The 13,614-nt window shown below is 44.8% G+C and overlaps 1 protein-coding gene across 1 annotated transcript; it reads right to left on the reverse strand.

Moving 5' to 3' along the window:
- Nucleotides 1–1,682: 1,682 nt before the first annotated feature.
- LOC131569749 (homeobox protein Hox-C10-like) lies at nt 1,683–9,164 on the reverse strand. The gene is made up of 2 exons (XM_058822011.1): nt 8,591–9,164; nt 1,683–2,002 (listed from the first exon to the last, which is right to left on the reverse strand). Exons 1-2 carry the CDS (start codon nt 9,162–9,164, stop codon nt 1,722–1,724), a joined length of 855 nt encoding a protein of 284 aa, XP_058677994.1. The 3' UTR covers nt 1,683–1,721.
- Nucleotides 9,165–13,614: the final 4,450 nt, after the last annotated feature.

Genomic DNA, 13,614 nt, shown 5'->3' on the forward strand with positions numbered 1-13,614 from the left:
CATCATCAGACCACCCAATACTCTGATTTTTTAACTAATTTTTTTCTTTCCTCCCCCCCGCCCTTTTTTTCCTTCTCCATTCCCCTCAAATATTTCATTTTCTATTTTATTTGATCTTTTATTTCATTTCGCTTTCCCTGCGAGGAGCTGCGGGCGGGAGATTTCCCCTCCAATTCCCCACGCCCGCAGAAAATCCAATTTTTTCTCTTTTTTTTTTTTTTTTTTTTTTTTTTTTTGTCGCTTTTTTTTTTTTTTTTTTTCCGCCGTTTTTTTTTTTTTTTTTTTTTATTGTACAACAACCAAGCCACGCTAGGATTCGGGGAGAGAGAAAAAAAAAAAGAAAAAAAAAAAAAAAGAAAAACTTTGGGAGGGGTTTATTTATTTATTCCCCCCTAAAGATCAGAAGCACACCTGGGGAAAAGGGCAAAGTCTTTCTGCTTGGTGGGCACGGAAATAACTTAAATCCTGGGCAAAGACGGGATTTCCACGGTTTCTGTTTTTGGCACTGTCTCATTTCCCACCTTTCCTTTCCCCCGGGCTGCCGAGTCCGCTCGTGGCGCTCAGAGCCCCAAAACCACTCCCGGTCCTTTGCGTTCGGAGCATTTCTCGCCGTTTCGGGTTTTTTTTTGTTGTTTTTTTTTGCGGGCGCGAGTGAAACAAACAAACAAAAATAACCCCCAAAAAATAAAATAAAAAAAATAAAATAAAATAAAAGAACGAAATAAAAGAACGAAATAAAAGAACGAAATAAGGACATAAAATTAAATGGAGTAATGAAATGAAAGATTGCAATGAAAGAAGGAAATGATATAAGGAAATGAAAGAATGAAGTGAAATGCTAACAGAGAAAGTAAAATAAAATAATAAAATGGAACGATGAAATAGAATGATAAAATGAAATGAGAAAGGGAAGTAATAACAGAGAAACAAAACAAAACAAAATAAAATAAAACAAAATAAAATAAAGGCAGGAAATAAAGAGATAAAATAATAAACTAAAATAATGAATTAAGGAAATGGATTAACGAAATAAAAGAATGAAATAGGGAAATTAAATAATGAAATGAAAGAATGAAATAATAGAAGGAAAGAATGAAATGAGAAATGAAATAATAAAATAAAACCAGAAAATAATAGCAGAGAGGAACAGAATGAAAATAACAGAATAAAATGAGAAAAAAAAACCAAGGTAAAATAATAGAATAAAATAAGAAGATAATAGAATAAAATAAGAAAATCAAAATAGGAAAATAACAGGATAAAATAAGGAAATAAAATAGGAAAATAATAGACTAAAATAAGGAAATCAAATAGGAAAATAACAGAATAAAATAGGAAAATAACAGAATAAAATAAGAAAATAATAGAATAAAATGACAGAATAAAATAGGAAAACAACAGAATAAAATTAGAAAATAAGAAAGCAAGAGAGGAAAATAAGAGAATAAGAAAATAGAGGAAAATAAGAAAGTAAAATGGGAAAACAACAGAATAAAATAAGAAAATAACAGAATAAAATGACAGAATAAAATAGGAAAATAAAATAAGAAAATAAGAAAATAACAGAATAAAATAACAGAATAAAGCAATAAAATAACAATAAAGTACAGAATAAGCAGCAAAAATAAAACCCCAAAAATTAAAAAAAAAAAAAATTCAAAAAACTTCCCCAAAAGCCCTGGAAAAGGCCGCAGGCCGAGGCGCGGCGGCCCCGCGGGCGCTCAGCCGAGGCCGAAGGCGGCGCCCAGCCCGAGCTGGCGGCCGCGGCTCTCGCGGTTCATCTTCTTGAGCTTCATGCGGCGGTTCTGGAACCAGATCTTGACCTGGCGGTCGGTGAGCGCGATGCTGCGGCTGATCTCCAGGCGGCGCTCGCGGCTCAGGTACATGTTGAACAGGAACTCCTTCTCCAGCTCCAGCGTCTGCTGCTTGCTGTACGGGCAGCGCTTCTTGCGCCCGCTGCGCGCCGCCAGCCACGCTCCGCCCGCGCCCGCGCCCGCCGCCGCTGCCAAAGACACAGCGCGTCCGTCACCCGCCCCGCCCGCGGGGAACGCGGGGACAGCGCGGGGACAGCGCGGGGACAGCCCGGGGGAGAGCGCGGGGACAGCGCGGGGACAGCCCGGGGAACCGGGGCGTCCTTGCCGGGGGGAAATGGGGGCGGTCTGGGGGGTGTTCCGGGAGAAAATGGGGGGTTTGGGGGTGATTTTCCGGGAGAAAATGGGGGGTTTGGGGGGATTTTCCGGGAGAAAATGGGGGGTTGGGGGTGATTTTCCGGGAGAAAATGGGGGGTTTGGGGGATTTTCCGGGAGAAAATGGGAGTTTGCCGGGAGAAAATGGGGTTATTTGGGGGATTTTCCGAGAGAAAATGGGGGGTTTGGGGGATTTTCCGGGAGAAAATGGGGGGTTTGGGGGTGATTTTCCGGGAGAAAATGGGGGGTTTGGGGGTGATTTTCCGGGAGAAAATGGGGGGTTTGGGGGATTTTCCGGGAGAAAATGGGAGTTTGCCGGGAGAAAATGGGAGTTTGCCGGGAGAAAATGGGGTTATTTGGGGGATTTTCCGAGAGAAAATGGGGGGTTTGGGGGATTTTCCGGGAGAAAATGGGGTGTTTGGGGTTTTTATCAGAGACAAAATGGGGATATTTGGGGTTTCCTTGCTGGGAGAAAATGGGGTGTGTTTGGGGTTTTTTCCGGGAGGAAATGGGGTTGTTTGGGGTTTTCTTTCCGGGAGAAAATGGGGTGTTTGGGGGATTTTCCGAGAGAAAATGGGGGGTTTGGGGGATTTTCCGGGAGAAAATGGGGGGTTTGGGGGTGATTTTCCGGGAGAAAATGGGGGTTTTGGGGGATTTTCCGGGAGAAAATGGGAGTTTGCCGGGAGAAAATGGGAGTTTGCCGGGAGAAAATGGGGTTATTTGGGGGATTTTCCGAGAGAAAATGGGGTTATTTGGGGGATTTTCCGGGAGAAAATGGGGGGTTTGGGGGATTTTCCGGGAGAAAATGGGGTGTTTGGGGTTTTTATCAGAGACAAAATGGGGATATTTGGGGTTTCCTTGCCGGGAGAAAATGGGGTGTGTTTGGGGTTTTTTCCGGGAGGAAATGGGGTTGTTTGGGGTTTTCTTTCCGGGAGAAAATGGGGTGTTTGGGGGATTTTCCGGGAGAAAATGGGGGGTTTGGGGGGTTTTCCGGGAGAAAATGGGAGTTTGCCGGGAGAAAATGTGTTATTTGAGTTTTTTTCCGGGAGAAAATGGGGTTATTGGGGTTTTTATCAGAGACAAAATGGGGTTATTTGGGGTTTTATCAGAGAGAAAATGGGGTTGTTTGGGGTTTTCTTTCCGGGAGAAAATGGGGTTATTTGGGTTTTTTCAGAGAGAAAATGGGGTTATTTGGGGTTTTCTTTCGGGGAGAAAATGGGGTTATTTGGGGTTTTTATCAGAGACAAAATGGGGGTTTGGGCGGTCTTCGGGCAGAATTTTTTTTTTTTGGGACGGGGTTCCAGGAGAAAATGGGAGTTTTCCGAGAGAAAATGGGGATATTTGGGTTTTTTTTTTTCCGGGAGAAAATGGGGTTTTTGGGGGGATTTGCCGAGAGATAATGGGGTTATTTGGGTTTTTTTTCTGCCAGAAAATTTGGGTTTTCCGAGGGAGAATGGGGTTATTTGGTTGTTTGTTTTTTTTTTTTTTTCCCCGGAGAAAATAGGGTTGTTTGGGTTTTTACTGCGAGAAAATTGGGGTTTTCCGAGAGAAAATGGGGTTGTTTGGGTTTCTTCTGCGAGAAAATGGGGGTGTGGGGTTTTTCTCCTCGAGAAAATGCGGTTTTGCAGCAAGAAAATGGGATTGTTTGGGTTTGTTTTTGTTTTTTCCGGGAGAAAATGGGGTTGTTTGGGTGCTTTTCCGTGAGAAAGCGGCTGATTTGTTTGGGTTTTTTTTCCGCGAGAAAAATCAGGTTCAAATCAGGGTTCATTGTGCACGAAAATCGAGTTTAAATAAGGTTCATTCGACACGAAAGTGGGGTTCATATAAAGGGGTTTTTCCGCGAGAAAATGGGGTTATTTGGGGGATTTTTTCCGCGAGAAAATGGGGTTTGTATAAGCGGTTTATCCATGAGAAATTTGGGATATTTAGGGTTTTTTTTTTCCGCCGGGAAATCGGGTTGATACGAGGGTTTAACTCACAGAATTGGGGGCTGAATTAGGCCCGAAAATCGGGTTTATGGAAGGGTTTTTCCGCCAGAAAATTGAGTTTAAATAAAGCTTTATTCGGCATGAAAATCGGGTTCAAATAAAGCTTTTTCCCGTCAATAAAGTCCGGCTCCGCGAGGGTCCGAAATCGGGTTTAAATAAAATAATGGCTTTTACTGCACCGAAATTCGGGCGAAAACAAGACTTTGACCGCGCGGAAATCAAGGTGAAATAAAAGGTTTTCGGGGCTCGAAAGTCGAGTTTAAATCAAGGTTTATGGGGCCCGAAATTGGGGTTTATCTAAAGGTTTATTCGCCATGAAAATGGGGTTAAATGTTGGGGTTTTCCTGCTCGAAAATCGGGTTGAAAATTTGTTTACTCGCCCCCAAAATCGGGTTTAAAAAAATGGGTTTTTCCCGGCTCGAAAATCGGGTTTAAATAAAGGTTTATTGGGTTCGAAATGGAGTTTAAATCGAGGTTTATTTGGGTTAAAATAAAGATTTATTCGGCCCTAAACTGGGGTTTAAATGGAGGATTTGGGGCGGTGCTGGGGCGGGTTTGGGGGTTAAAAACGAGACCGAGATTGGGGAGAAAAATTGGATTTTGGGGAGAAAAATCGTGATTTTGGGGGAGAAAAATCGTGATTTTGGGGGAGAAAAATCGCGATTTTGGGGAGAAAAATGGGTTTTGAAGAGGGTAAATCGAGTTTTTAGGGAGATAAATTGGGTTTGGGGGAGATAAATCGAGTTTTGGGGTGATAAATGAGATTTTGGGGTGATAAATGAGATTTTAGGGGGATAAATTGGGTTTGGAGGAGAAAAAAACCAGAATTTTGGGAGAGGAATGGGGGTTTGGGGGGAAATAATTGAATTTGGGAAGGAAATGGGGTTTTTGGGGAAATAATTGAATTTGGGGAAGGAAATGGGGTTTTTGGGGAAGGAAATGGGATTTTGGGGGAAGGAATCGAGTTTAGGGGAGACAAATCAGAATTTGGGGAGGAGAATCGGGATTTTGGGGAGAAGAGTCGGGTTTGGAGGAGATAAATCAGAATTTGGGGAGGGAAATCGGGATTTTGGGGAAAGGAATTGGGTTTGCAGGAGATAAATCAAGATTTGGGGGAGAGAAATCGGGATTTTGGGGTGAGAAATCGGGATTTCGGGGGAAATATTCACCTTTGGAGGAGATAAATCGGGATTTTGGGGTACACAACCCGGGTTTAGGGGACATAAATCACATTTTGGGTGGTAAATGAAAGGATTTTTATGGAATAAACTGGTCGCGGAGTTAAAATCTCCCTTCCCCCCCCCCGGTAATTAACCAGCGCTAATTAAACATCCCCTGCGGTCACTGATGAATTTCGGGCTCCCCAAGATCACCCCAAAAACCCCAAATTCTTTCTCGGCGCTTCCCGGGGCTGAAATCCGCGCGGTGCGGGAACATTTTGGGGTGAAATAAATGAATTTTCGCAGCTCTCCCCTCCGGGGCACCAGCTGGGGCAGATCGGGGAATTTGGGGAACTTTTGGCCCGAAATAAACCCCGCGGGATCCTTGAATTCGGGCGTGAGGAGGGAAAACGCGGCTGAGCCCGAATTTGGGGCAAAACCCGCGAAAATCGCAGCAAATCCTCGGCCCCGCTTTTGGGGGAATTCCGTGGAAATTCGGGGTTCGCCCTTCAGGACCTCGGGTGCCCCCAAAACGGGGAAGTGCCCTCCCCCCAAACATTAAAATTCCACCAGAAATGGGGTTTTCATTATTAAAAAAAAAATAAATCAAAATTAAAACAAAATCGCAGCTTGGGGAGGGTTTTAGGAGCAGAAATCGCTCGAATCCGCCCCAAATTTCGGGGACAGAGACCCCAAAAAATCCCGAATGTGCCCAGCCCGGAGCATCCCCCTCCAACCCAACCCCCGAACCGAGAAATCCCTTTTTATTTCCACTTTTATATTTTTATATAGTCCCTTTTTGTTTTTACGTATTTCTATTCCCATCCTTTCCGCCCACGGAACAAAACCAGCCCAAAAAAAAACCCCCAAATAACAAAATAATAAAATAACAAAAAACCTTTTTTATTTTTGGGTTATCTCCCCCCAAAACCTCTCCCGGCGCTTTCGTGGCGGATTCGCTTTGCGGCGTTTTGATAACCTTGACTTTGCCTTTTTTTCCCTTTGTTTTGATGGGGTTTTTTATTGGGTTGTTTTTTTTTTTCGCTTCTCGGGGTTTTTTTTTTGGGCGCGGCCTCAGCCCAGCCCTCAGATAAAATCATTTCCCCTCCGGCTGCCGAACCAGAAATAGGAAATATTCAAAATAAAGAGGTGAAAAAAAGAGAATTTTGGGGTTTTTCTCCCTCCGAGGCCGATTTTGGCGCGGGAGGAGAGGTTTTGGTGGGACCGGGGATTTTGGGGATTTTTTAATCCCTTCAACACAGGCACATCCAGGCTTAGATCCGAGCGGGATTTTCCTGAGATTTTTGTTTGTTTTTTTTTTCCCCCTAAAATCCAAACCCATCAACCCCGCTGGCCGAACCCGCCCCTGGATTTGCTCGGTTTGGGGTTAAATGGGGTGAAAAACCCCGAAAATCCCAAAGCCCAGACCCGAAGCCTCTGCTCGGCAGCGCCCGAACGCTCCCGCGCCCGCCACGCGGAGAGATCGAACACGGTCCCTCGGAAAAAGATTTTTTTCATTTTTTCTCCCTCTCCCGGAGCCTCTTCCCAGCGCTGGGAGGAGCCGCCAATTCCGCTCCTCGTCCTTTTTATTTTCTCCTTTTTTTTTTTTTTTAATTAATTATTTTTATTTAATTATTTCTCTTTTTTTTTTTTTTTTTTTTTTTTTTTCTCTCAGCGCCAGAGGAATCCGATCCTCGCCCCGGGTGGGGGAAATGGAGAATTGCCCTTGGAAAAAGGGGGAGAAAATCGGGGTTCGACACCCCTGGAAAAATCACAGCGAGAGCCCCGAGAGCCCCAAAAACCCCAAAAAATCTCCGCGGTTCCAAAGCAAAGACCACAAAATCCGAATTTCCGTCCTTTATGTGACACCAAACACCGAATTTCCAGCCTTTTTTCAGACACCGAACTCCCTTTTCCATCCTTTTTCAGACACCAAAATCCGAATTTCCAGCCTTTTTCAGACACCAAACTCCATTTCCCATCCTTTTTCAGACACCAAAATCCGAATTTCCATCCTTTTTCAGACACCAAAATCCGAATTTCCAGCCTTTTTCAGACACCAAAATCCGAATTTCCAGCCTTTTTTCAGACACCAAAATCCGAATTTCCAGTCTTTTTCTGCACCAAACTCCGATTTTTCATCCTTTTCCAGACACCGAACCCCGAATTTCCATCCTTTTTCTGCACCAAACTCCGAATTTCTATCCTTTTTCTGACACCAAGCAACAAATTTCCATCCTTTTTCTGCAACAAACTCCCTTTTCCATAATTTTCCCAACCAAACTCGGATTTTCCATCCGTTTTCTCGACCAAACTCTGACTTTCCATCCTTTTTCTGACACCAAAATCCGATTTTCCATCCTCTTTCTGCCACCGAACACCAAATTTCCGTCCTTTTTCTCACACCAAAATCCGATTTTCCATCCTCTTTCTGGCACCAAACACCATATTTCCATCTTTTTTCTATACCAAACACGAAATTTCCATCCTTTTTCTGGGATCAGACACCAAATTTCCATCCATTTTCTGCACCGAACACGAATTTCCATCCTTTTCCCACACCAAATACCAAATTTCCATCCAAACTCGCATTTTCCATCATTTTCCGGCACCCCGCGCTCTCTGCTCCGCTTTCTCCCTTCCAAAACCCAAATTTACAAATATTTAAATATTTATATATTTGAACACCCCCACTTGAGGCCGGATACAAATTTAATTTTTTTCCCCTCCATCCCGGATCATTTCACCCCCAATTCTTTTATTTTATCCGGATCATTTCACTCCCAATTATTTACAAATATTTAAATATTTGCATTTTTGAACACCCCCACTTGAGGCCGGATACAAATTTAATTTTTTTCCCCTCCATCCCGGATCATTTTACCCCAATTATTTTATTTTATCCGGATAATTTTACCCCCAGTTATTTTATTTTATCCGGATAATTTTACCCCCAATTCTTTTATTTTATCCGGATCATTTTACCCCCAGTTATTTTATTTTATCCGCATCATTTTACCCCCAGTTATTTTATTTTATCCGGATCATTTTACCCCCAATTCTTTTATTTTATCCGGATCATTTTACCCCCAGTTATTTTATTTTATCCGGATCATTTTACCCCCAATTCTTTTATTTTATCCGCATCATTTTGGCCCCAATTTCCGCGGCGGAGCAGCGAGCGCGTCCCGGCCCCAATTTAACCCTTTCCGCCCCAAAGCGCCGTTGAAAGAAACGCGGAATTTTCCGCCCTTACCTTTGGCCTCGCCGTCGGAATTCTCTCCGTCCGCGCCGTTCCCCCGCTCCTTCTCCGCCTCCTCCCTGCCCTTTTCCGCCTTGACCTCCCGCTCGGCGTTTTGGGGGAAGTTCTGCGGGAATCGGGGCGATCCGGGGGGAGGGAGCGGCGGCGCCTCCAGGCGCTCCCCGCGGAAGCCGGGCTGGAATTCCGCGCTTTCGGGGCTCTCCCGCAGCTCTGCGTAGCGGTAGAAGGCGGCGTCGGTTCCCTCGGGCGGCGGCGGGCCGGGCCGGCGGCAGAACGCGGCGTTGGCGGCGTTTCCGGGCCGTTTGCGGCCGAACGGGCAGCAGCCGCTCTCCTCCTTGGGGAAGGCGCAGGGCGGCGGCGGCGGCTCGGGCGCGAAGGCGGCCTCGGGCTCGGCCCAGGGCTCCAGGTAGGGCGGGAAGGGGCCCGGCGAGGCCTCGCGTTCGGGGCCGCCGCGTTCGGGCGCGGCCGGGAGGCGCCGGGGCGGCGGGAAGAGCGGCGGGCCCGGCGCGAACGGCTCGGGCGGCGGCGGCGGCGGCGGCAGGAACGCGCCCGGCGCCGGGCACGACATGGCCCTGCCTGCGCGGCAGCCGCGGCGGCGCCGATTGCCCGGCCGGGGGCTGACATCTTTTTTTAGAGAGGGGGGGGGAAGGAGGAGAGAGAGAGAGAGAGAGAGAGAGAGAGAGAGAGAGGAAAAAAAAAAAAAAAAAAAAAAAAAAGGGGGGGGGGAAGGGATGAAAAAAAAAAAAAAAGTTTAAAAAAATAATAAAAAAAAAAAATCGAGAGGGGTGATTACGCACGCATCGCCCTCACCGCCCCCCTCCCCGCCGTGCCGCCCCCCGCCTCTTTTTTTTTTTTTTTTTTTTTATTTATTTTTATTTCTTTGAATTTTGGGCTTCTTCTTTTTCTTTTCTTTTTTTTTTTTTTTTTTTTTTTGGTGTGGGGTGTTTTTTTTGTGGGTTTTTTTTTTTTTTTCCGCCCCCCCACGTGACGCGAGGCCAATGAGGATTGAAAATGGCCTTGGGGACCCGGACGGCGCGCGCGTCACGGGGGTCAAGGTGGCGCCGGCGGCCGCGGCTGCTCCGTGGAGCAACAGCGACATCTGCCCGCGCCCCGACGGGAGCGCCCCGAAAGCGGGGAAACAGCGGCAAAACACGGGCCAAACCTGGCCGGAAAAGGAGGGGGAAAACCCGGCAAAAACACGGGCAAAAAGCCCGAAAAAACCCGGCAAAAAACCCGGTAAAAAACCGGCAAAAACACCGGGAAAAAACACCGGCAAAAATACCGGGAAAAATACCGGGAAAAACCCGGCAAAAAACACGGCAAAAATACCGGGGAAAATACCTGGAAAAAACACGGCAAAAATACCGGCAAAAATACCGTGAAAAGCCGGCAAAAAAACCTGGCAAGAACTGGCCAAAAGAAGCGAGAAAAATACCGGCAAAAAACAGGGGGAAATTGGCAAAAAAAGGAGGAAAAAAAAACCCGGCAAAAAATCCGGCAAAAAACCCGGGGAAAAAACCGGCAAAACATGCGGCAAAATATCGGCAGAAAACCCGGCAAATAAACCGGTAAAAAAAAGGCAAAAAAGGGGGGAAAAAACCGGCAAAGCATCCTGCAAAAAACCGGCAAAAAAACTGGCAAAAAAACTGGCAAAAAAAACCCAGGCAAAAATACCGGCGAAGATCGGCAAAAAACCTGGCAAAAAACGGGCAAAAAAACCGGCATAAAATCCTCATTTCCCATCCATTTCCCGGCCGAAATTCGCCCCCGGCGCGGTTTTATAGCGCTGATGAACGGGGGAGATTTGAGTGAAAAAATAAAAATATGTGTTGGGGTTTACATATACTTTTTTTTTGTTTGTTTGTTTGGGTTTTCGGTTCTTTAATTCTGTCTGCGGTGCATCGGTGGAAAATCCGCTTTTTGCGGCCAAAAAAAAAACCAGTTTAATGATGGTTTAATCAGGGTTTAATTCTCGCCCCCTTCTCCTCTTCCTCCTTCGCCTTCCTCCCCCGGCCGCTCCTTCCTCCCCCTCGCACCCGGAGCCAAAATTTGATTTTTTTTCCCCAATTTTTCGTGTTCTGCGGGGTTGGGGGGGGATGGGGGGATTTGGGGCCGCGCTGGGGTTGGGCCCTTTTAGGAAAAAAATCGGGGAGAGAAAAATCTGGAGGAAAATCCCCGAAATTCCCAATTTCTCTCACAGTTCCCTGAAGCAAATTCGGATTTTTTTGGAGCAAAAAAAAAGGGTGAAAAATCCGAATTTTCTTTGATTTTCCTGCCTTTTTTTTTTTTTTGGTGCGTATTTTGAATTTTAATTCTTTTTTTTTTTTTTCCTCCTTTCCCAGCCGCGCTGCAGCTTCGCCTCCCCTCGCCCGGCCCGAGCAGCTTTTTTTAATTATCCGCCCTCATTCCCCGAAGTCTGGAATTTCTGGGATAAAACCGCACCGGGGGGAAGGGGGGGAAATCCCACCAGAGACGGGGAAAAAAGGCGGAATTGGGGCAAAAAAGCGGAATTTGGAGAGCCCAAGCGCCGCTGCCTTTTTGCTCCGGGAATTCTCCGATCCAGCCGAAAATACTCGGGAAAAAAATTTATTTTTAAAGCGAAACTCTCCGGGTTGTGGCGGGCTTTAATTTAATTTAATTTAATTTAGTTTAATTTAATTTTCATTCTTTCCCTGCAGTTTTCAAACGGAGTTTTCATTGCTTTCTGCAGCGAATTGCGGATTTAAGTTAATTTTTTTTTCTCCCTGATTTTTGCCTTTTTGCACTTTTTTCTCCTCCCACCGAGGCTCCTCAAGTTGGGATTTTTTTGGGGAATTTTTCATCTCCCAGCGAAATTTTGATGCCCAAACCCGCCGGAATTGGGGTTTTTGGCGGTGGCCTCCAACTTTATTTTATTTATTGCTCCAAAATTGGGTTTTTGCAGCGTTTGGGGATTGGGAAAACGGGGAATAAATGGGGGGGGGGGGGAAAGGGAAAAAAGCCGGGAATTCAAGATCATGACGGGGCAGAAAGAGGCGGGTTCAGAGTCACTTCCAAGGGAAACAAAAAGAAAACGCAAAGTTCATTAAATAACCCAAAAAAACCCCGAAACCCCAAAACACAGCAACAAAAAGCGCGGGAGAACAGGAAAAAATAGGGGAAAATGATAATAAAAAGGAAAGGACAAAGGGGGAAAATAAAATGCAGGGAAAGGAGAAACAAAAAGGAGATTAAAGCAAAGTGGAACTTGACCGTTTGGGGCGATTTGTGACGGTTCAGGGCAATTCCGGGGCACGTTCCGGGCCTTCCTTGGGAAACTTCGCCCGGAGATTTCCCAGAGATTCCCCCAAATCCCCGCCCGGTTCCGCTCCCCCATCAAATGCACCAAAATCCCGATTTTATCCCAAGGATTCTCCCCCATCAAATGCACCAAAACCCCGATTTTATCCCAAGGATTCTCCCCCATCAAATGCACCGAAATCCCGATTTTATCCCAAGGATTCTCCCCCATCAAATGCACCAAAATCCCGATTTTATCCCAAGGATTCTCCCCCATCAAATGCACCAAAATCCCGAGTTTTCGGCCCAAAAGCCCCGGCGCCGTTTGGTTCCCTCGGTTCGGAAAAAAGAAAAAAAGATTTAAAAAAACCAAAAAAGGGGAAAAAAGCGAATTGCGGCTTTATGGCCTCAATTCGGGAATCGCTGCTTTTTATGGGATCCGGGCAAATTCCGCCTCCTCTTTCCCAAACTTTCATCCACGGGCGATGAAATTCCAGCCCAGCGCCGGATTTTCATTTTATTCCGCTTTTTTCACCCTCCAATCCCATTTAATCTTAGGTTTTTTACCTCTGCTTTATTATTTATTTTAATTTTTTCCCTCTTTATTTTTTCCCGCCTATTTATTTTTTATTTTAATTTTCCCCCCTCTGGTTTATTATTTATTTTAATTTTTACCCCTTTAATTTTATTTTTTTCCCGCCTGTTTATTTTTTAACTTTTCCCCCTTAAATTTTATTTTTCCCCTCTCTTTCATTTTTATTTTCACTTTTCCCCCTTTAATTTAAATTTTTCCCTCTGTTTCATTTTAATTTTCATTTCCCCCCTTCAATTTTATTTTTTCCCGCCGTTTTCATTTTTATTTTCATTTTTCCCCTTTTTATTTTATTTTTTCCCGCCGTTTTCATTTTTATTTTATTTCCCCCTCCTTCAAATTAATTTTTTCCCCTCTGGTTTCATATTCCCCCCCCCCCCCCATTTAATTTTATTTCCTTTTTCCCCGTCAGTTTGATTTATATTTTCCTTTTTATTTTCCATTTTTTATTTTCATTTTGCCCCAGAATTTCCGCGCGTTTTTGGGACACCGAAATTTCTCCCCGCGTTCTCAGCCTGGACAATAAATTCAATTTTTTCCCCATTTTTTTTCTCTCTATCTCAGAGCTTTCCCCATTTTTTTCCCTTTTCTCATCCCGGTTTGACGGATTTCAATAATTTGAATTTTCTCCTTCGTGCAGGAATACCCGGAGCAAAACTCCTTCAAAAATTGGTGGGGAAAAAGCGCTGAAAAGGTAATTTTAAAGAGAAATCTGCATTTACAGCGGATTTTGGAGCGGATTTTGCCATTTCTGGGAGGTTTTAAGGCCGTTTCGCATTTGGGACGCAAAGTGGCGAATAAATAACAAAAAAAATCAAATTATTTACTGGCATTTACTCGGGATTTCATTTTTTTGGGGGAGGGAAAAAATGGGAGGGAAAATTCCCGGAGAGGGAAAATTGCTGAAAACCCCAAATAATCCCGAATCCAATTAAATCCGATTTATTGCTGAAAACCCCAAATAATCCCGAATCCAATTAAATCCGATTTCAATGAGGGGAGAGGAATCAAATCCATCGGCCCGAGTGGGACCCGAGGGGAAAATTCCAATTATGGGAAAAAATCCCCAAAACGGCAGCAAAACCCCAGAAGGGAGCGCAGGAAAATCGGGAATTTTTTTTTCCCCCATTTTTTCCCTATTTTTTCCCTATTTTTCCCCATTTTTTCC

Source organism: Ammospiza caudacuta, chromosome 31 (assembly GCF_027887145.1).
Source record: "Ammospiza caudacuta isolate bAmmCau1 chromosome 31, bAmmCau1.pri, whole genome shotgun sequence".
Lineage (NCBI taxonomy): Eukaryota > Metazoa > Chordata > Aves > Passeriformes > Passerellidae > Ammospiza > Ammospiza caudacuta.

Bases quoted from the DNA above. Each gene is read 5' to 3' on its own strand.
- LOC131569749 (XM_058822011.1), bottom strand. From the start codon at position 9,164: ATGTCGTGCCCGGCGCCGGGCGCGTTCCTGCCGCCGCCGCCGCCGCCG. The intron at 2,003-8,590 runs GTAAGGGCGGAA...TGTCTTTGGCAG, and splicing joins TTCCGACGGCGAGGCCAAAG to CGGCGGCGGGCGCGGGCGCG.